Raw genomic sequence first — 22574 nt, forward strand, 5'->3', positions numbered from 1 at the left:
GGCCCTATAAATGCCCCCTAGGGCTTCTGGTTCTTTACAGTAATGGCATTTTGCTGGTCATTTCCTAACTGAGATCATGGAGAACCAGGAATCATGGAAATCTGTCTACTGTTTGCCCACTTATTCTGAGCCACCAGCTGGACTCATCACTTCCCTTGCCTTGCCCCACGTATATCAAAGATAAGTTTGCTTCATGTTTCCAAAGCTATGTCCCTATGACATCTCATCAGAGGCTGAACGCGAAAGAGAAGCGCATTTAAAACCACATGGAGAACACTCTACCTCTACCTTGCTTCCTGTTACCTTTTGGCTAGATTTTGATAAGGTTTTGTGTCTGAGAAATGCTTATCCTTATTCTATAAACCCACAGGAATAGGAAGAGAAAAGAAGCCTCAGTGAAGAATCCAGGGCTTAGGCAATGGCTGTGTACTTGGAAGTGAAAGTCATTAATCAAGGTAAGTTCTTCACCTGCATAGAGGATGGTTCATTCTGGCAGGTGGAGGTAAAGGTAAAAATCTATACGTACAGAGTTAAATGCGTAAGCGTTTAGACGCGGCTGCCAAAGAATAAAGAGCCAGGAAAAGTCCTCCGTCTCCACCCAACTCCCTCTCTGCCTAGAAGAACCCAGAGAGGCGATTTAAAGTTACAGGTTCTGTCTACACACGTGCCTACAAAAAAAAGCAAACAGATTTCTCTTAAAAAGGCTTGTAACGTATTCCGTTCCTCAACAGTCTGAGTGATGGGAAGTCTACATTGTCACTGTGGCTCTATTTCAGCCATACCCTGTCGCTGACAGGGACATTTAATTTAAATTGCTACAAAGCATTCAGCATCCTTCCGTGCGGGGGAAGCAGCTCCGCCACATCCAGACCAGCGATGGTCTGCAAACCCAAACACCACCAAGAGGACCGACGGCGGCAGCGCGGACCCCCGCCTCCCTGAGAGCCAAGCCGGTAGCCCCGCCCCCAGGCCGCTCCGCCCTGGGAGGAGCCCCGGTCGCCCCGCCCCGCCCCGCCCCCCGCGTGACCCGGATACACACCCGCGCTCCCCTTTCACCTCCCGGCCGTTGGCTAACGTGGAAGCGAGACCTGCTGGCCGGCTGGGGAGCCGGGAGCGCGCTGCCCGGGGAGCTGGGCGCGAGGAACGGCGGCGGGGCCTTCTCGGCGCGGCTCGGCCTTTCCCGGGAGGGAGCGATGGGGCGCGCGGGCGCCGGGCAGCGGGCGCCGGTGTAGTCCGCGCGGCGCCTGGCCCGGGAGCGCGGGGAGGCCTGTGCGGGCCGCCGCCCCGAGCGCCCGGCCTGCCGCGCCATGGCCCCCATGGGCATCCGCCTGTCCCCGCTGGGGGTGGCCGTGTTCTGCCTGCTGGGGCTCGGCGTGCTCTACCACCTCTACTCGGGCTTCCTGGCCGGCCGCTTCAGCCTCTTCGGCCTGGCCGGCGAGCCGGGCGGCGGTGTGGCCGGGCCCGCGGCCTCGGCCGACGGGGGCACCGTGGACCTGCGCGAGATGCTGGCCGTGTCGGTGCTGGCGGCCGTGCGCGGCGGCGACGAAGTGCGGCGCGTCCGCGAGAGCAACGTCCTCCACGAGAAGTCCAAGGGGAAGACGCGCGAGGGGGCCGACGACAAGATGACCAGCGGGGACGTGCTGTCCAACCGCAAGATGTTCTACCTGCTCAAGACCGCCTTCCCCAACGTGCAGGTGGGTGCCGCGAGCGCCGGGCCGGGGGCGCTGAGGCTCCGCAGCGTGGGAGCCGGGGTCCCGGGGCCTTGACGCCTCGAACAGCCCCAGATGGTAGGGCTCTGGCTCCCATTTTAAAGATTTGGAGACTGAGACACCCAGGTTTAGGTGCTCAAGGTCATACAAAGAGTTCCCGGAAGAGCTGGGTGAGGTTGCCGGTCCTCTGACCCTGGGCGCCTGCCCTTATGGCTCATCCCCTGGTGTGCGTGCCCTCTTGGTACCTGGGATCTGCAGCTCTGGGTCTGAGTGGGCCCTGATACCAAAAGGATGAGAAAGTTAACTTCACTCCCTGCTGCAAGCTTTTTTGTAAAATGAAGGGGTTGAACCAGAACTCTCAAGGCCCTCTTGCCTTCTTTGGTCTAAGTGCTGGAAGGGTCGTGGCTGTGAAATACACTTATCCTGGTGGACCTGCCGGGAGCCAGCTGGTGGCCAGGACTGTGAGCAGGCCTGCTGTGGAGCTGGTAGTATTTAGTGCGCGGGGCTTCGGTGGTGTGCTCCGTCCTGGATAACTTAAGCTCCGATCTTCTCAGGACCCTGGTCATAGTGTGTATTTGGGGGGCCCTTCAAGGAAGTGTTGGAAGTATATTTCCCAGCAACTTTATTACAGCCATCTGTCCCATATTTACTCCGAAGAATAAGAATTGAGGAAGACTTGCTTTTTCCTTGGGTAGGTTTCTAGGGAAATCCATACATTTTGTTATTAATACTATTAAAAGTCATCATTTCAGTGCAGCTGCTGCTGAATGAATAAAGCTTTCTGAAAGGTATTACAATTCCAGAGGAGTAGCTTAACAGAGTGGCAGTACTTTATAAGTGTATGTCCTGACTCACCTAACAGTAGATTTTGGCGACGGGGAAGAAAAATTGTTGCCAGTGGAATTGTATTAATTAGATAAACAGTGAAATGTAAACTGCGGCTTTTTTGGAAGGTATCTGACCTTTTACTGTTGTTCTTGTAAGACTTAAAGTATTGTAGTTGCAGAATTACGTGTCTTGTGTAACCCTCTCTCCAGTCTACCCTACTATTGTTTTGGCTTGCTTTCTTTTTCTTTCTTTGTCTCTTTTTTTTCTTACTGTCTTTTTCTTTTTTTTTTTTTCCTTTTTAAAAATTTTTTTGCAGTGGGAAGGAACTTTGGCTCTCATGTCATGAGCTGCTGGATACCAGATGTAATTGACACGATAATTCTCAAACAAAACAGAACATCTCAGGTTTTTCTTTTGCCCTGCTATGCCTTATCATCACAAATAATACTTCTTTTGCATTTGCATCTAAACATAAGATGTGCTTGTAAAATATCTTTCTCATTTCTCCAAAGCATGTATTTGTCCTTAAGAGTTTGGAAAAACGGGAGTTTCAGAGAAGTTGCTATATGATAATTATAACAGTAATAATAGTAATCATTTATTGACTGTATTTTAGGTGCCCAGATCCTGGCTACAGGGGACTTTCATTAATCCTCACAGCAACTTTAAGAAGTGAATTTTATTCCCACTTTACAGATGGGAAACCTGAAGCTCATGACACTCCATTCCACAGTTTGTATGAACTACTTCCAAGGAGGCCACTTAAAACAAAATTTATAGTAGAAGCTTAAAAGCAAAAATAGTGAAATATAGCAGCAGAGTTGAATTTTTGCAAAAGGCAAAGACTAGAGGCCAGATGTTGTAGCCATCTAAGTCGAGACTCAGCCCTACATTCTTTCCCTTTTTCTTTCCTCCTCCAACACCCAGAAGTACAGTCTTAAATGTCTGGTGATTTTGAAGCCTCACCTGAAATTTTTTGATAAGGATCTTAAGTCAGATCCCACTCAGTTTACGTCCTGATGGAAAACTGGCACTGAGAAGCCGCAGGTGCGCCTTTCTTTGCCCCGGTGCCCCGGTGCCCTGGTGCCCTGTGCACATGGAGAGAGGCCTCTTTCTCCCACGACATTCCCTAGAGTCAGAGGCTTGAGCTCTCCTGTCTCATGTTTGCTCAGTAAAAGGATGCTCCAGGTATCACGCTAGAGTACTCAGCTGGGGACAGGCCCTCCCCCCAGGGACATTGGGCAATGTCTGAAGATTTTTGGTTGTCACAGCTGGGGGCAGAATGCCATTGGCATCTAGTAGGTCTAGGGTGGACATGCCATAATGCACAGGACAGTCCCCCATAATGAATTATCTGGCCCTATTTGTCAGTTGGTGCCCAAGCTGGAAACCCCAGCTCTAGAGAAGTGCATGTTATCCTAAGATAACTCAAGTTCAGCCTAAGATCTCTGGATTCCCTTTTGTCTTCAGCCTTTCTCGTGTTTGAAATCTTGGGAGCATCCTCAGGGCAGCCTTTCTTCTTTTCCTACACTTTTTCATGCCCAGAAATCGCAATGATCGATTTCATTGTGTGAAGATAATAGTAATGACAGCCATTTGTATGACACTGTCTCATTATATCCTTGTGGATAATGATGAAAATGAAGGCTGAAGACAGTTATTTTTGGAGTGAATTGGCAGCCACAGAACAGACAGATTTAGATTTATAGTTTTGATTTAACTTACAAGGAACTCTCTTTTTGAGGGGCTCCTGTCCTGGGCTTGTTACAAGTTCTTGACAGTGATTTATTTGAAGATAAAAGCATGATACTCCAAGCTGGTGGGAGTGTTGGGTCCTGCGCCTTCCTTCATTTCTAGGGTGAGAGTGAAGTTCCTCTCTCAACAGAAATACTCACTGGAAAAGTTTGAGAAGTGCTAACATAGTGCAAAGAACACCTGGCTTAACGTCTTGTCCAGGCACCAGGCTGGGTGATCCTGACCAGTCACTCAGCTTCTCTGAGCTACAGTTTCTTCTGTAAAATTGAGATAACTAGCAATTTAATAATTAGTGCAGGCATAAGCATTTCAGACAGATAAAAAATAAATTCAAAGGAGCAGGCCTAACAGTAGTACTGTAGTAAATTCAAGTACCCTGATGAATTTGGATAAGATGCACATTGGAGACTTACTGTAGAAGAAATTAGGAAGGGAGACACGGGCTGGATCATATGCTAGTCTCAGAGAAGTTTGGGCCCGATCTTTAGTTCACTCCTGGAGTACTAAAAGAAAGCCAGGTTTCCCTGACTTTTCTTGACACCTGCAATATGCTGTGCTTGGTTTGAGCTTTGGACCTTTGGAGGTGAGTGGGGCCAGTTAGGACGTTGTTGAAGTAGACTTTGTGAGAGAGGAGGACTCCAGCTCAGGCAGTGGGGAAGCTGTACTCAGCTTGTTTTACTAGCTAACTTTTATTTAGTCCTCAGTGAGTGGCAAGCACTGAATTAAGCTTTTTATTACCATTATTAATTTACTCTTGACAACATAGGAGGTTAAGTACCGTTGCCACCATTTTGCCGATAAATAAATTGAGGCTTGGAGAGGCTAAGTAGTTTGCCAAAGGTTACACAGCTAGAAAATCATCTTGGGCTCACAGAGATTCATTTAATGGCCTAGGAATGATCTCAGGTCTGCCTCATTCTGTGTATAAGGCAGTATAGGAGGTGTAACTAAAGTGTGCTCTTGACTACAGGTTTTCAAAGGTTGGATGGGCGCAGGGTGTAGATGCTTGGAGAGTGGTTGGGAGGGGTTAGAGCAGTTAGGAGACTTTCTCAAATGAGAGCTAATACATTTCAATTCATAGAACTTGTTATGGTTGTAGAGAAGATATGTGTAAATAAGAGAGAATTTCTAGGGATGTGTGTCAAAAATGGCTCCTGTTTCTGGCTTTCACAGTTGGTGTTTTTCTGGTGCTGAAGGGCAGCGGAGGATGCCAAGTACAAGAAGGCACATTGTGAGTGCCACCTTAGACTTGCCGAGTTAGAGGTGCCTCAGATATGTCCGAGGGGCTTACTGAGCAGGTAGTTGACTATATGGGTCTGAAGAGACATCTGAGTTGGAAATATAAATGTGTGAGTCGTCAGTGTCGCGACATTAATTGAGCAGTCCAGCTGTGGACAGGATTGCTTAGGGAGAGAGCACAGTGTGAAAGGGGAGATCAGGGCCTGGGACCAAGGATAACAAAAACTGAAAATGATCATTTAATAAGAATATTAACAGCCAGCTTTTGTTAAGTGCTTCATCTGTGTTAAGCACTGTACGGTTTGTCTTGCCTCTTCTGTTTCATTGATTCACCCAGAGAACCCTATTAAGAAGATATATTTGTCACCTACTTTTAGCAGTAAGGTAACTGCAGCTCAGAAAGATCAAGTGACTAGCCTAGGTGAGTCACATACCCAGAAAGAGGAGGAGCTGGAATCTAACCCAGGCACTCTGGTGATGGATACACACTCTTAATCATGGTTCTGTATGCAGGTCATTGGTAAACTGAGGGTTTGCTTGGTGGCTTGATGGGAAGGAAACAAAATTGAAAATTGAAAAGAGACAGGAGGTAAAGAAATAGAAACATTGAATCAAGACAAGTCTTTCAAGAAATTGTGCTTCTGAGGAGCTTGGCTAGAGTGTTGTGTGGGACTAAGAGAAGGTTCTGTGGATGTTTGTTTCATATGTTTGTGTTAGTGTCTGTGAGCCTCTCGAGCGTGTTTAATTACTTGTAGGGGTATATTGGACAGGTAGTAGTTGACTCTGAAAGTGTAGGGAGAAGACAGCGAGAGAGCAGTGTGTATCCATTTAGAAAACAGTTCTTGAATGCCTGCTGAAGGCACAGCGTGAGGCATTATATCCAAAAACTTACTGGGATGTAAGGATTTATGGAGAAAAGCAGTAAACAAAATCTTCTTACGGCATTAACCAAAGCCTGTCTGACCCCAAAGTAACTGAACTGTTACAGATAGGATTAGTTGTATTTTAGGGTGTTGATTTCTTACTCTTCAAGTTCCTGGTGAGGACCTGAGTCAGATAGGCAGTAGTTGTGCGAGTAGATTGAGTGGAAAGTATCACAGGGAAGAAATGAAACTCCACTGATGAAGAATCATGTTGTCAGTCAGGAAGCACTTATTTAGCACCCACTGTGCCAGGCACTGGTTTGGGCAGTGGGGATAGAACTATAGTAGTGAAGGACACCACCCTTGAACTCACAGAACTTATGTTCTAGTGGGTCAGGATAGATAGTAAACATGTAAACAAGTACGTTGATTTCAGATACTAGTAAGGGTTTTGAAGAAGAGTAAGTAAGACCTTGTGGGAAAAGTGATGGGGGCGGGGCCTCTCCAAGGCACTGTCACAGGGGCTGAGAACTGGATGATAAGAGGCAGACAGACCGTCAGGCTGAGATCTGGGGAGTGTGTGAGCAGAAGAGTACAGGTACAGAGGCCCTGAGGCCAAGGGGTAAGAAGAATACAGGTAAGTCTGGAATGGAGTAAATAAGGGCGAAAATAGAGAAAGAACTGGAAGCAGATCATCTAGGACTTACCTTGTAGATGGTGGTAAGGAGTCTGGGTTTCATTTCTGTGTAATGAGAAACCATTGGAAGGTTTTAAGCATAGGGTGACATGATCTGATTTAGGAATGATGGCAGGTTGCTGGATTGGGAAGGGAAGCTTCATAAAGGCAATAATTGGTCTGTTTTGTTTGTTATATCTCATTACCCAAACAGTTTAGAATGCGCATTTTAAATACAGCTTTGTCAAGTTACACTTCAGTGAAGCTGAGGGAGAAGGCCAAAATACACCACCAGTGCCACAGCCTTAATTGTTCTAGCATCAAAATGATGTCTTGATTTCTGGTAAGGAAAGTCACCCTGCCATGACTGATAGATAGACAGTTGGATGGATGGATAGATGGATAGATAGATAGATAAATTTTTTCCCCTTTCCCCAAAATGACTTGCTCTGTTCCCAAGAAGGGATTAGGAAAAAAAAATCCTGTAGGGATTTTGATTGGAGTTACTTTAAATCTGTAGTTACAGATGGGAGAATCGACATCTTTATCATTTTTTTAAGTCATATTGTTTTTAAGGCGTATTATTTAAGTCCAAGTCCATTGTCACTTTTCTCTTTCTAACTCTCATAGTTATTTGTGTTTGGTTCAGTGTTCCAAAATATAGTCAGTCTGTTTTCACAATTTTAGATCTGTTATTTTTCCTAAATATCATTAAACTTTAAATAGCTTATTTCTTTGATGTTTAGTTTCTCTATATTTCTCTATATTTGGATTCTCTGTCTTGCTTACAAAACATGCCAAGCTTGAATATTAAATTGGAAAGCACCTAGAAGTTGATGTAGCTGGAGTTTCTTTTATAATGTATTTTCATTTTGCAATGAAATTCCTTAAAATAAAAATATTAATTTATCTACTTTCAGCTTATGTGATTTTGTCTGAATTGTTTTTGTCTTTTGTGTTTTTTCTAGGCAGTGATATTTTCTTTAAAATTTTTTAACTGTCAACTGTCTTTGGTGCAGATAAATACTGAGGAGCATGTAGATGCAGCTGATCAGGAGGTTATCCTGTGGGACCGTAAGATCCCCGAGGACATCCTGAAGGAAGTGGCCGCTCCTCAGGAAGTGCCAGCAGAGAGTGTCACTGTCTGGATCGACCCGCTTGATGCTACACAGGAATATACGGGTAACTTTAAAGTGAAAATTGATCTCAAACTTCAGATTGCCATTATGTCTCAGAGAACCAGAAGAGGGCGGGTGGTACATACACAGTGGTAAATGTTTTACCATCCTGACACGACTTTTCCAGTTAGGTTTTAAGACAGAGCGCTGGATTAAAGCAGCGCATATGAGACTTCCAGAGTGCGTCGTGTATTCTGTACCGTCCCGCCCCCCGTGTTATGGCTTGCTCCTCCCCGTGGTAGAGGCTCACTGCCTCGCTGGTTCTTTAGCGAAGGGAAGTTTCTAGCAGTCACACAACAAAATGGTTCTTATTGGACACCTGTTTATTGAAGTGTTTGTTTATATATTGAGGTATGTGTTTTTGAGGTATTTATTTACATAGCCAGAATATAATACTCACTTGTGATTTTAGGAATTTATGTTTATTGCATAATTATCTATTCTTGGAATTCAAAATAATGAATCCTGTGCACCCAGAGAGCAAGGAAATAGCAGAACAGAGAATTCCTTCCCCCACCTCCTGCCTCTACTCTTTCTACCCTGTCCCAGCTCCCATTTCGTCTCCGTCGGTCCTCTCCCAGGCCTTGTTTCTTGCCCGGGGATGGGCAATTTCTGTTTCCCTTTGTTCTCCTGGCATGTTTGTAAAAGTTGATTGCTTAGGTAGTCGACCTTCTAGATGGCAAGTTCTCTGAATGTGGGGACTTCTGCTTTTGCACCTTTGTATTCTAGAGCTTAAAGCACTGAATTTGACCCAAAATAGACACTCAGTACGGAATTACTTGACAAACAAGGAGAAGACACTAAATGTGTGTATCTAAGAGTAACTGAAATTAAAAAACAATATGTTGCAGGAACAGATAACAGAAATATGGAATATTGAGAGGTTTGTTTATAAAGTTTTTCTTAGACTGAAATTGGCTTGATACATAACAGTGATAACATTTAGTTAGCACATGCCTTGTGCAGGGACTGTTCTAAGTGCTTGAAACTTGATTTTTAAATTCAACCCTGTAATTATTTTAATAATGATTTTGTTTGTTTGTTTGTTTTCTTATAGAGGATCTTCGAAAGTATGTCACTACTATGGTGTGTGTAGCTGTAAATGGGAAACCTGTGCTAGGAGTAATACATAAGCCATTCTCTGAATATACAGGTGAGAAACCTGCTAGAGCTGGAACAGGTACTGGTATGAGCAGCCATGCTGACAGTCTGAAGGAAATCTTCATAGTTTTAACTGGTAACTCCCATCGAAAACACCAGCTAGGATTCTGGCCCTTTGACTTCATTGTTCTTGTAAGACGATAAGTTCTTGGTGGTGACAGTATCCACTTTGCCAGTATTGAAAGCAGCCCTCATGACCAGGTATAGTGGGTTGAATAATGTCTCCTTCAAATTCACGTACATCCCTGTATTAGTTCCTGGAGCTACCATTAAAAGCCAAACAGTGTGTCTTTAAATAACAGATATATAGTCAGTCACAGTTGTTGGAGGCTAGAAGTCCAACATCAAGGTGTTGGCGGAGCCGTGCTGTCTGAAACCTACAGGGAAGAATCCTTCCTTTTTTTTCCCTTAGCTCCTGGCAGTTTGCCAGCGATCCATGGTATTCCTTGGCTGTAAATACTACACTCCAGTCTCTGCCCCTGTCATCTCATGGCCTTCTCCCTGTGTGTCTGTGTAAAGACACCAGTCATACTGGGTTAAGAGTCCAGCCTACTCCAGCATGACCTCCTCGTACCTAATTATATCTGCTAATAACTAATGGTCCTATTTTCAAATAAAGTCAGATTCTGATGTGCTGGGGGTTAGGACTTCGGCATATCTTTTGGGGGAACACAACTCAACCCATTAACAACCCAGAACTTCAGAGTGTGGCCTTCTTTGGAAATAAGGTCTTTGCAGACACAATTAAAGAAGTATTAACATGAGATCATTCCGGATTAGGGAGGGTCCTTAAACCAACGAGAGCTTCCTGTAAGAAACAGAGTACACAGTCACACGGATGTGAGAGGATGTGATGGTGGAGGCAGAGGCTGGAGTGCTGTGTGTGGGCCAGGGAACCCCAAGGACTGCTGGCGGCCTCAGGAAGCTAGGAGGGAGGCACGGATCGGCTTCTCCCTTGGAGCTTCCAGAAGGAACAAACCCTGCCAGCATCGTGATTTTGGACTTGCTGGCCTCCAGCAAGTGAGAAAGGAAGTATTTCTTACTGTAAGCCGCTGCATTTGTGGTGATGTGTTGTGGTGCCCTCGGAAGCTGACACACCAGGCATCCATGTGGTTTTATCATTCACTCCAGCCTTATCCACTGTGTCTCATCGGTGTGGCTGACACTGCATAAAATGCTGTCTGTCAAGTGGGGAGAAATGCAGACAAGGTTAATTTTTTATTACTCTAGATTTATTTGCTTTGCAGAATAACCTTGTACCCACATTCTAGCTGCTCTGAGATAGGCTAAACGTATGTATGAGTATTTGCTCTGCATTTCAAAACCAGATCTACTTTGTGCTATCTGACCTTTTAACTCCTTTTCATAATTCAGGTTGTTTTTTCAGTTGACAGAGGAGTTGCAGAAGCTGTATGCCATTGTCGTGGTAGTGTGCCTTAAGGTTAATCATGTAGTTGCTTGATGGGCGATGGCCCGCTTTCACATATGTCCTTTAATCCTTACTGAATTAGGATGCAGATCAGACTTACTTAAGCTGCTGTGATATATGCACCAGAACACAGGAGGTTGAACAAGACAGTGTATTTCTCTCTTCTCTAACAGCCTATATGTAAGCAGACCAGGGTGGCCAGGGCAGTTCCCTGGTACCAGATTCTCACGAATTGCTGTTCTGCTGTACCAAAATTTGTTGCCCTCGTCTGCACGACTGAGGGCGGCTCCCCGCTCCGTCCCCTCCCCACCAGTGGAGGGGCTGAAAGGGGGTCATGGAGGGCATTTCCCACCAAGGGTTGACCTGGAAGTTGCACGCATCACTTCAGCTCACATCCCATTGGTCAAAACGTAGCCAGAACCCAGATGCTAAGGAAGCTAAGAAACGTAGTCTTGTATTTTCAGTGGCCAGCCAAGCTCAAATGCAGGGGTTCTGCTGCTCGGGACAGCAGGGACAGTGGATGTTGCGACGTAACTTGGCAGTACCGCTACACCTGATGCAGCTCCTGTTAGTGCCCTGCTTACAGGGAGAACGTGACTCAGGAATCTGATACATGCCCCAAAGTCATCCAGGTACAGCAGAGGCGGTGGCCGCCCCGGCAGTTTTGTGCAGGTGCTGTATCACCCCGCTATCATAACGATGACTCCGTGGTTCCTACCACTTCTACCCTGGGTACCAACTTGCAATATGCTTATCTCGTTTGAACCTTTTGATAACTCTGTGTGACAAAGACAAATATCTCATTTCAGCCTCAAAATAACCCTGGAAAGAATATAAACTAGGAATTACAGTGACTTTCTTTTAATGAAAAAGAGAAAACAGGCAGGTAAAGGTTAAAGTACAGGGCTTGAGTCTTGAAGTCCTCTCTCCTTTTGACAGTGTCCTTCATGCCTGTTTCTGTCAGGGAAGACTGCCTTTAGCTGCATATAAAATAAATCTGATTACAGTGGTTAAACAAGTAAGGGCTTTATTTTTCTCACCTAGTAAGACGGCGAAAGGGTGGGGCGATTCAGTGGCTTTATGATACTATTAAATACCTGACTCCTCTTTTTGCTTTTTTTCTTAGAAGGTGGCATTTTGTTTGCATGCTTACAAAGATGGGTGCTTCTGGTTACCATGGCTTGATTTTAGGCAGGAAGAAAGGGGGAAGAAGAGGAACAAAAGATCTTAGATGTTCTTTGTGTCAGGAAAGAGTAACTGGAAGCCTTCTGCTTCATGGCACCGTCCAGATGTCACGTGGCACACTTAGCTGCATAGCGAGCCTGCGGCTCTGAAGAGAATGAGAGCTGGGGTAAAGACAATGCAGAGGAAACTGGTATCAGAGAGGCAGACAGAGTCCCATTCTTTAGGCCCTGATCTCCACATCTGTTCATGTTGGAGGGAAGAATGGGTATAATAAAGTGCCCGTTGTTAAAACCTTTGTTCCATAAGAACTTGAATTTCCCCCCATAGACTTACTTCCTTGAAAATAAAGAAGCCAGAAGTCTCTAACTTAGGAACTTTAGTGTGCTCCAAAAATGTCACTATGTTAGTGATAAAATGCCCTGGACTTCAGTGACGCAGCTGACCTGCCCAGCGTGCGGAACGTAAGGTGCTTGCTGGTCGGCAGACACTCAGAAGAGTCAGTACATCCTTAATTAGATGTGGGTCGACCCTCCCTTCCCGGGTCCAAGGTTGGTTTGGCTTGTGCCCTCTTTTGGGACTGTTGTTTTCAGATCCAAACTGCATATTGGTGTTGGCAGAGTACAGACTGTCAAGTATTGTTTGTTTACCAGAATTTAGCGTCACTCGACTAGAATGGGCTAGGTATTACTGTTGGCAGCAGTTAGAAAAAAGCGGATCAGAATTCTGTCAGACTTAATTAGAATTAATTCATCAGTGAACATCTTCAGAGCAAGAGATACTTGAATAGTATATCTTTTAGTGAAGTAGTGCGTGAACGTAGAAGTAAATGTAGTGTGTCCACTCAGTGGAGATATGTAGCTATTAAAGTTGCTATAATGTCTGAAGTCTTTCTAACAAAGTACAAGCACTTTTTATTTTCTACTGGACTTTTTTTTTAATGTGTCTTATAGATAAAAATAAACACATTCTGTTGTTCTTTTAGCTTATCACAATTATCTCACCATCATCATCATTTATGTTTATTTAAGCACCTATTGTATTTTTTAAAGTGTTTGAAATAATTTTGTCCATATAAATGTTATGACTGAATTTATTGAGTTTATATGGCATGAAATGTGGTTTTTTTAAATACTAAATTAGCAATTCTTATCTCAACTTACTCTGGCACTCTTCTGTCGAGGTGTGCTTCCTTTATTCTCTTAGACAATACTGACCTCTAGAGATACAACATGGTAAATTCACTTCTTAATAAAACTTTTTTGATCATTTCTAAAAAGAATTTTAAAGGGTTTTTTTGTTTCTCATTTCTTATTTTACTTTTATTATGAATACTTTTTAGATATAATGAATTTTCATATACTCCCTCTAGATTTAACAGATGACAACATTTCTGCATGTTTGCTTTGATCTGTTTGCTTGTTTATTCACTTGCCTGTGGGCTCTAAAGGAAACCACAAGGATCGTGGCACTTACCCCTGCGTGCTTCAGTGTGCGTCTCTAAGAGGACAAGGACGGTGCTATTAATGTCGTCATAAATGAACAGTTTCCCATAATTGATCCAATATTCACGTTTCTTTTCTTTTCTGTGTAAGTAGCTTGGTCTTTCTGCCTGGAAGTCCAGAGAACCTTACCTGTAGAGTCTCCTGGTGGAGAGGCAGAAGTCTACATATTATGTCTCAGTGTGGACATTTAGGGCCTCTTAATTTGAAGGACATTTTCTTAAATCATAATTTTAAAGATTAGTTCTGTTTCATCATTTTGTTTCCTGTTTCTGGACTCCTAATGTGTGTATGTTGACTCTTCTTCCACTGGCTTCCACATGGGTCACTTTTACTCTGGTCCCTTTTGTTCATGTGTTTCATTTATTTTTTGCTTTTCTCACTGCTTTCTGTGCTTTTGGACAACTGTTGTAGGTAGGGGTGTTTGTGTGTGTTCTCCTTGGTGCTGTGTGTGGTTTTTGGAAAGTAGTGTGAGAAGAGTCTGAGAGACTGTTGTCCACTTGGGGAACTCAGAAACCCAGACTCTGTTATAACAGTTTTAAAAAATTTTTTTCTGAAGCCAGGAGTAAGTGAAAATGCAGCTGCCTTCATGGCTAGCCCCGTGGACTGTATTTTATCCCATGGGGAGTGACTACTGGAACAGCAGTCTAATTGGAGTAATTCCAAGTCCGTTTGTTTTCGTGTGTAGTTTGGTCGTCAGTAAAGAGAACTTCCAAACCAAGAAGAACATTGCAAGCCATCTCTGGGACCTCCTCACCTTCTAAAGAGTTTCTCTTCTGTTTTGAAATCTGGTACTTTTTATACTTTCCGATACAGTAGGTTTGTAAACCGAACTCCCTTACCTCTTTAACTGTTTAATGTTTATAAAGCTCCTTAGGAGTTTGAGCCAATTTGCCAGTAATTGAAACCGTGAATATTTCAGAAGAAGAAGTATAGAAGAAAACTAGGTTTAAATTTTGAATTATGCAGAGTAATCAGTCGTGCTCATGTCCTGGTTGCCGCGGGTTGGGCTGTGCGGGAGGCGGACCCTGGGGCGGGGGTTGGCGTGCAGGACGCTTACTGGGTTACTAGAGAGCGCCTCTGGGTGTTTGTTTTGGAGGGAGGAGGTAGTGAGGTTTGTTTGTTTGTTTATTGGAGGGGATGGAACCCAGGACCTTGTGCATGCTAAGCATGCGCTCTGCCACTGAGCTGTAGGCCAGTGCTCTTGGGACTGGATTCGTGGACGGGAGGGAAGGCGGAGGGAGCAGCTGAGTGGCAGTGCGGTCCCCGTGCAGACTCGGAGCCCCCCTGCAGGGCGCGCTGGAGCTGGGGGTTCTTAAGCCAAGTGTTTAACGGGCAACTGTTTGTGGCCGGACAGGACTGCGCACCCTTTTTTCAGTTTTGCCTTAATATGTGCCTATAAAATCAATACGCATACTACTCCTGTGCGCAGGAGAACACGCAGCTGTGCTTTCTGCTTTGGAGAAACACGCAAGTCATTCTTTGGAAAAGGATTTTTTTCAGTCACTCTTGGTACTTTTAAGTTCTAGTTTTAAGAGCTTCAGTGCCTTTACTGGCTGTTGTATTTGCTTTCCAGCTTGGGCGATGGTAGATGGTGGGTCAAATGTGAAAGCACGCACTTCTTACAACGAGAAGACCCCGAGGATCGTCGTGTCTCGCTCGCATTCTGGAATGGTGAAACAGGTGGCTTCTCAGACTTTTGGAAACCAGACCACAATCATCCCGGCTGGCGGTGCTGGTGCGTTGCCCCTCCCCTGGGGTGCCTGTCCAGTGTCCCTGGCATGGCCAGGGCCGGGTCAGGAAGCGGCTTTGGGTGCCCCTTGCTTGGGAAGAAAGTGAGACTGGACCGTGGGCTTTCAAGGCAAGCGTGGCCTCCTACTTGGCCGTCTCCAGAGTGGGATTCCAGTCCCAGGGCCTGCTTGGTAGAAACAGCCTCACAGTGGTGATTTCTGTTCCTCTGATACTACAGAAGCCATTCCTGCGTTGATGGCTGGAATATAGATATATATGATCTGCTTTCAAAGTAACTGTACTGCGTCAGGTCGGTTAGGACAGGTGAGGTCCAAAATTCCCAGAACGAGCAGGATAAACTAGATTTTAGACCTGGTTTCTTCTGGGTTTGTTTTGTATAATTTATTTATTTTTTATATTCTGCCTCTTTATAAAAAGGACTTAAGGTAGCATTATTTTGTGCTCTCTTTTTTCGGATCCAGCCTTCATAGACGCTCGAGGAAGCCTGTGGGTGTTTAGCTTCAGTATCGTGTTCCATAGGAAACGACTCACACTGAATGTGTCATCCCACGGAAAGCAGCCACAGAGTAGATTTAAATTCGAAAAATTATAGACGAGCATTTGTTTATACTTGAGAATAGCTTAGTAAGTTACTTTTAAGTATTTTTTTGCTCATTTGGGTTTAATATCTATATTATTACTTTTTTAAAAAAAACTATTTTTAAATAATTTTAGACTTAGCAATTGCAAAGATAGTACAGAGAGCTCCTGCATACCCTGTGCTGTTGTTTTAACAATGTACTAAAAGCAGTACGCTCCTTTCTTTAAATCTTTCAAACTGCAACCTAAATTCTGTGCTTGTCTTGTAGGTTATAAAGTTTTAGCACTCCTGGATGTGCCTGACAAGAGTCAAGAGAAGGCTGATCTGTATATCCATGTGACATATATCAAAAAGTGGGACATATGTGCTGGCAATGCCATCTTAAAAGCCCTTGGGGGGCATATGACCACCCTGAATGGGGAGGAGATCAGCTACACCGGCTCCGACGGCATTGAAGGGGGGCTCCTTGCCAGCATCAGGATGAACCACCAGGCCCTGGTCAGAAAACTCCCAGACCTGGAGAAGACAGGACATAAATGAGCAAAGCTGACTGCCGCTCGCAGCTCCTGCAGGGCCGGCTGGTCAGCCTGACACGCTGGAGGCTTCGGAGCATCAGTGCAGACTCTGCATGGTTAAGGCCACCCCAAACTTCTTACAGTATTTATGAAGCATCAGAGACGTCCTTCCCCTGCGAGGGGATGCAGGATCAGGCGAAATGGGTCGCTTCGTGTCTCAAGTATTGTCTTTATTTTTGAGACTATTTTCGTACAATTGTCATACACAACGCGCATATATATATATATTTGTGAATTAAAAAGTATAGCTGAGTCTACATTGTTGTGAGTCACCATTTTCACACAACATCATGAATCTTCACTATTTGTTAGTACTTTCATATAGAATTGGGCTGAAGAAAGGATTGATTTTATGTAGATGTTTGATATTACTTTACAATGATTTCTCATTGAAAATAAAAATATTGGGGGTTTTTACCCCTAATTCAGATGGAAAGCACAAGAAGCTACACGTTCATTAATATGCAACAAATGCTCTACTTACCTGTTACTGAATACTTCTTATGGATTAAAATAGAGAAAAACTTAAATTGCTTTTCTTTCTTCGAAATTTTAATAACAGGTTCACCAGCTAGTAGAGAATATAGATACACGATGGTTGCATTGTAATTGTAATTTCTGTGTGTGTTCTGTTTTTATAAAGGAAAGTGTGTCTGTACCCACTGCCTCACTGTTTCTGCCATCTCGCTGACGACTCATTTGCCCCAAGGACTGTGCATGGTTCCATCCTCTCCCTCTTGACCAATGTTTAGTCTTTAACTTGTAAGGTTTGGGTTACGGTTTCAGGGTTAGCATTAAATTTTGGTAATTTTCTCATTAGGGATAAAATATGCTGTAAGGCATTATAAAAATGTAAATGATTCTATTATTAACTGAAAGTTACTTGACATTACATGAATTGAGCTAGCTTCCGTTTTTTTTCAAAAGCTTTGTTTTAGTGCTTTTAAAAAAAATTGCTGGGTTTGTATATAGAGATTCTCTCCTCAAGAATGAGTTATAGTTGTTTTTGCCATGGTTGCTTTTACCATTAATAAATGGGTCTAACCTAACCAAACTTTCAAAGTAGTGACTTTTGAGATACTTTATATTTTCCCTTCAAATTAAAAAAATGAAGGTTGAAGTTACTTTTTGATTATTTTTTCCTGTTCAAGTGTGCGGAATCTGGCAGGAAGCAAGGTTGTGCCATGTTCACTGTGTCACTGTAATTGGAACCTTGCCTTGTGAGCTTCCATTGGGACGTCTGATGTCTCTCAGTGTGACATCTGGAAACTTCATGTGAACAACAGCATTATTTCGTACGACTTTGCTCTTCTTGTATTCCATAACACACCGATAAGGAGAGGGATTTCTTACGGTTTCATGGTTTCTTTTCTATTCTTTTTTCTCTGAAGTTTTTAACCCTCTGTTAAATTTCCATTTATTTTCCTATTTCGGAAGTAAAACAGGACCAAAGAATGAGCGTTCCCCGCGCTGGTGGAGTGTGCATCTAGCTTCAGGTTTGCATGTTCCACTGCCCAGAGGCCTTTACTCCTCCCTGGAGAATTGGGTGTCGTGTGATGCACACATCCCAACTCAATCTCTAGCAGCTGGTCCCAAGTCTGGGAGGGCAGTGGCCTCAGCAGGTAGGGTTTTGCTCATGAAGATTCAAAGTTTTGGTAGTTGGGATATTGGATATTTAAACAGGACTTAGGAATTATGGTCAGAATATTAGGGACTTCATCTTTTTACTTTGCAGTAAGATGGCGAAATCCTTTTTCTCAGGAGAGACAGCAGAGGCACATGCTGACCCCAGAGTCGTGTGTGTAACATTTGTTCTCACGGTAATGTGTCAAACTTAGGGAATGGGGCTGGCGTATTAAGAAATAGGACCAGTTCGTGTGAGCAAGCGTGATTGCTTTGGTTTTGGTTTTAATTTCGTTAATCCACACGTAGATAATGACTTTGTGAAGGGCTTGTGTTGCGTGGAAAAATTGAGATCTTGGCTGACAGTTAAATGCATTATTTTTATAATTTGCTAGGTATAGTATAGTACTAATGATTTTTAAGTGCTTTTATAGAAAGTTCATTTAAAAGAAACTTTGTTTCTAAAAGTCAATATAGAGAACTAATATAAGTACGAAGAACAGTGTTTATATTTATTTATGTAAGACACTATTGTGCCAGAGCACGCCAGTGAAACAGCGTCATGAGTAAGTGAGACGTGTATCTCCCAGAATTACCTAAATAAAATTATTTCTCAAATGGTTACTCTTAGTGACCCTCCCCGTCCCAAATCTTGGTCTCCTTTTCCCTCATCTTTGCCTTACTTAGAGGACAGTCTCCCTGTAAGACTGATTTTTCCACATCACATTTACCAACGTCAGCACCCTCAGGACACATCGGCTGTCCCCTTGCTCGGCCCGCCTCTGCCTTGTCCCCAGCCTGTCAGTCACATTCCCCTTGTCCTGCTCCTCTTTCCTCCCCCGAATTCTCTCATAGACCTTCTTGTCCACGATGGGCTGCTGACATTTTGGTTAGAACTGAGTCTCTGGTATACAGGGCTGTGGAGCCCTCCTTGACCCCTGCTTCTCAAAGACCCTCCAAAAGGAAAGGAAAATCACCTTCAAAACCAGACAGCTTTGCATTGTCCAGTATATCCCACCACGTCTGTCTTCTACAAAGCATTTCTTCTGACCCACCCTTCAAAGAATGAAAATGTGGAAAAGACAGAGAGCTGGCTGGATCAGCCCGCTCTTCCCGTCAGCTCCCTCGCTTGTACCCCTGTGTCAGGCGGGGTTAGAAGGGCCCACAAGGGGGTCAGAGTTGTCTTTTATTCAGTGGTTTCCTCTCCTCAATTTTAGTGTCAGGTGTTTTTTTTTTTTTTTTTTCTTGATTTTAAATCAATACTGAAATGAATTATTTGGCTGTATGATGAAGCAACAAGCGTTTTGGTTTCTGTGTTTTGAGTAATAATTGTGCAGACTCTTCCCGTTGGCTAGTTGCTCCCTTTGAATACTGTGCAGACTGAAGTCAGGGACAGTGGCGAAGAAGAGGACGGGGAGGAAGGAAGACAGCCCAGGGCAGGGTGGCCAAGGGAGGGAGCAAAGCAAGCCTGGCCCCTCTGGTCAGCGGGCACTGCCCTGTCCCGGATGTTTCATTTGAAGGTTGGTTTTGCCAGGGCTTGGAAGGTGACCGCGATCTCTCACGGCCCGAACATAAGTAAAGGAAGCTGGGGTGCCGCCCCTGTTCCTCAGCAGAGGAGATCCCAGCTTGCCTCTCCTTGGTGCCAGCTTGAAAGAGGCCCTACGGGGCAGGTTTAAAACGGGAGCTGTTTGGGATCTAGCTGCAACGACTTTCCTTGGCTGTGTGCTGACTGGCCCTGGTTAGAAGTGATGAGGTTTCATCTCAGATCTTGGTTGAATTTAAGACTTACTTAATTATTTCAGCATATACCTAAAAAAAAGACTGCCTTGTACCTGTTGTGTGAAACACATCTGTGTTTTCATTTTTGTCCTAAAAAAAGTTGTGCCTTAATGATAGGGCATTGTATGTTAATAAGGAAAAAGGTTTTTTTTAATAGATGGGGAAGACAGGAACTTTTTGCCATTAAAATTTATGTTATTTTAATGTTTTTAATATTAGAGTTAGGGGAAATTCATTAAAAAATTAATAAAAAGTTATTTTTGCATAATCTAGCATTTTCAACTAAAGTACATTTTTATAAGAACTGGCATCTTGGTGTATGTAAGGTCTGAAATGATACTTCATCCTTTGGTTTTTAATTTAAATTAATAAGACCATGATAGATTTCTTGTTTTTTTTTAATTTTACTTTTAAACCATTTCAGTGTGCTATTATGTCTGTTCGAGTGCTCTGAGTCACTTTGATTTTAAAATATGGCTATTTATTTGTGGTACCATATCAGGAATTTCTTACTGTTAAGAAACTACTGTATGAACGTGATGTATCAAACCAGAACAGTTCCCAGACGTGGGAGGGTTCGGGTTAGCAGCTGCTAAGAGGTCGCGAAGAGCTGAACTTTGTACTTTCAAGAGCAGGTTTTGGTTTTATGAGGTGCTTGTCATGTAAGTTGTTTATTTTTGTTCCATCACAGCCTGGCAGGTGTTTGCATTCCAATCTACCACTGATAAAGGCTTACAGGGGAGCTTCTTTTTAAAAAATTGCTTTTAAAGTTGGCTGATGAATTCATTCTGTGGGAAAACAAGGTTTATAAATATTAGTTTTTCTTTGAGATAGCATAAGTCAAACTCTCATAGGTTAAGGATGATGAATAATATTAAAACTTACACATTGTGTTTGTAAGAGTTCCCTGAAGTATTAAATTCAGGTAATTTGAATAAATTGCAAAAGCAGAAACTGTGATGATTGGTTAGCAGTATGTTGTGTCTAAGTTCTATTATACACGTAGTAAACTATTCAGACTTGCTCATCCTGTACTTTTTTAAACAGGAAATACAGTGTACCAAGTCATCATTAGACCAGCCAGCCTACGAAGACTGCCTCTCTCTTCCCAAATTATCTCTTCCAAGCCCCCTTCATCAGTGAAGGTGGAAATGTTTATAGACTTTAACTAATGTGTAAAATACGGACTTCAGTTTCCGTTGGACCCTCCCACTCACCACTGGCAGCAGCCAAAGCTAGCTTTGTAGTCTAAGGAGACCATTCTACCATGATGAACTGTGGTGCAGCCAATGGGTGGTTTTGTTTTGGTTTTCCCCCATTCGATGGTTTTACTTAAGCTACTAAATAGATACACACAAGGGGCTGAGTTTACACTAAAACAATGAAATGGTGTTTCATCTGTGTGTCCCTGCCTCCTCAAACGTGTTTTTTGTTCATTTGTTTTTGTCATTCTCACTTCCTTGTCGATCTCTTTCTTATAATGGGCTAACGATGGGAGGGACTGAAATAAGGCTCGGTACCTTTGAATTCTCCTCCCCTCGCACAGGGAAAGCTGAAGGAACTAGACCACCTCCCGTTGCCAAGACACGCTCGGGCTCTAGGGTTTTCTCTACTCCGTGTGCCGTCCCCCGCCTCACCCACACCACCAAGTTAAAGAGGCTCCCAGCTTCCACCTCTACTGAGAAGTAAAGGGAACTCCTCCGTCCATGTTTTTAGAGCAGTTTTTGCTGCCTCACCTACAGCACTCTCCCACGTGTGCTGATGCGACCTTGCTGAGGACAGGGACTGCGTCCTTGTGATCGCTGTGTTTCCACCTCAACCCCGGCAGCCAGCCCAGCGTCTGGAACAAATCAGGTGTTGCATGTCTTGTCGAACTAAATGGAATGAAGGGTGTCTACGCGCATCAGCGTCTCTGTGCCTGTTGCGTAAGCTGCTTGTTTGCTTTGTTTCCTCTGCAAATATTCACGATTATCACCCCACACACCCTAGATTATTTTAATTTTTTAAAGTTTTGCTTTCTTTCCTTCAGATACTCCCCCCACGGCCAGGTAGCTCTAGGAAATGTGGTTGCCTCCAATGAAGTGATTATCCCGAACTCTGCCCGTGGATATACCTTGCCAAACTGAAATTTGAATTTTCTGAATAAATTGGTCACGTCTGAAAGATGGTGTGCTGCGTCTTCTGTGTTTCCTCTCTTGTTTTAACTCGTAAAATATACATAACAAATTTACCATTTCAACCATTTTTAAGAGTACAATTGCATGCATGCATTTACATTCACAGTGTTGTGCAGCTGTCACCCCTGTCCATCTGAAACCTGTTCACCCCAAACAGAAACTGTACTCATCCAACAGTCACTCCCCAGTCCCCCTCCTGGTAACAACCATCCTGCTTTCTGTCTCTGAACACATCCACTTTTAAACTCTTAATTTCATGGGGCCCTGTCTTCTCTCACCATTTATACCAAGCATCACCTGCTTGAGCATGGGTGTACATGACAAACAGCTCTAACAAAACTGTCACTTGAATGCTTTATCAGATTTTTTTAAAGTAACTAAGACGGGAGATAGGAAAAGAGCGAAAGAAGAAAAGACAAGAACAAAGTTGTAGAAAGGCAGTAAGGAGAGCCCGATGAGGAGGGTGTCCGGGGCGTCTGTTTCCCTGAAGGCTTGTGGATGATGAGCAGATGCTATGAACCTGCTTTGCAATGTTAGTTTTCGATCTGGTTTCCTCTGCGGCGAAC

The 22574-nt window shown here is 43.8% G+C and overlaps 1 protein-coding gene across 1 annotated transcript; it reads left to right on the top strand.

Annotated features, from left to right (window-relative positions):
* The first annotated feature begins 1050 nt into the window (after positions 1-1050).
* Positions 1051-18676, top strand: BPNT2 (3'(2'), 5'-bisphosphate nucleotidase 2). The gene is made up of 5 exons (XM_032470227.1): positions 1051-1694; positions 8090-8252; positions 9306-9401; positions 15099-15260; positions 16123-18676. The coding sequence occupies exons 1-5, from the start codon at positions 1308-1310 to the stop codon at positions 16392-16394; spliced, it is 1080 nt and encodes a 359-aa protein (XP_032326118.1). The 5' UTR covers positions 1051-1307; the 3' UTR covers positions 16395-18676.
* Positions 18677-22574: the final 3898 nt, after the last annotated feature.

The sequence above is a fragment of the Camelus ferus genome, chromosome 29 (genome assembly GCF_009834535.1).
Source record: "Camelus ferus isolate YT-003-E chromosome 29, BCGSAC_Cfer_1.0, whole genome shotgun sequence".
NCBI classification, from domain to species: domain Eukaryota; kingdom Metazoa; phylum Chordata; class Mammalia; order Artiodactyla; family Camelidae; genus Camelus; species Camelus ferus.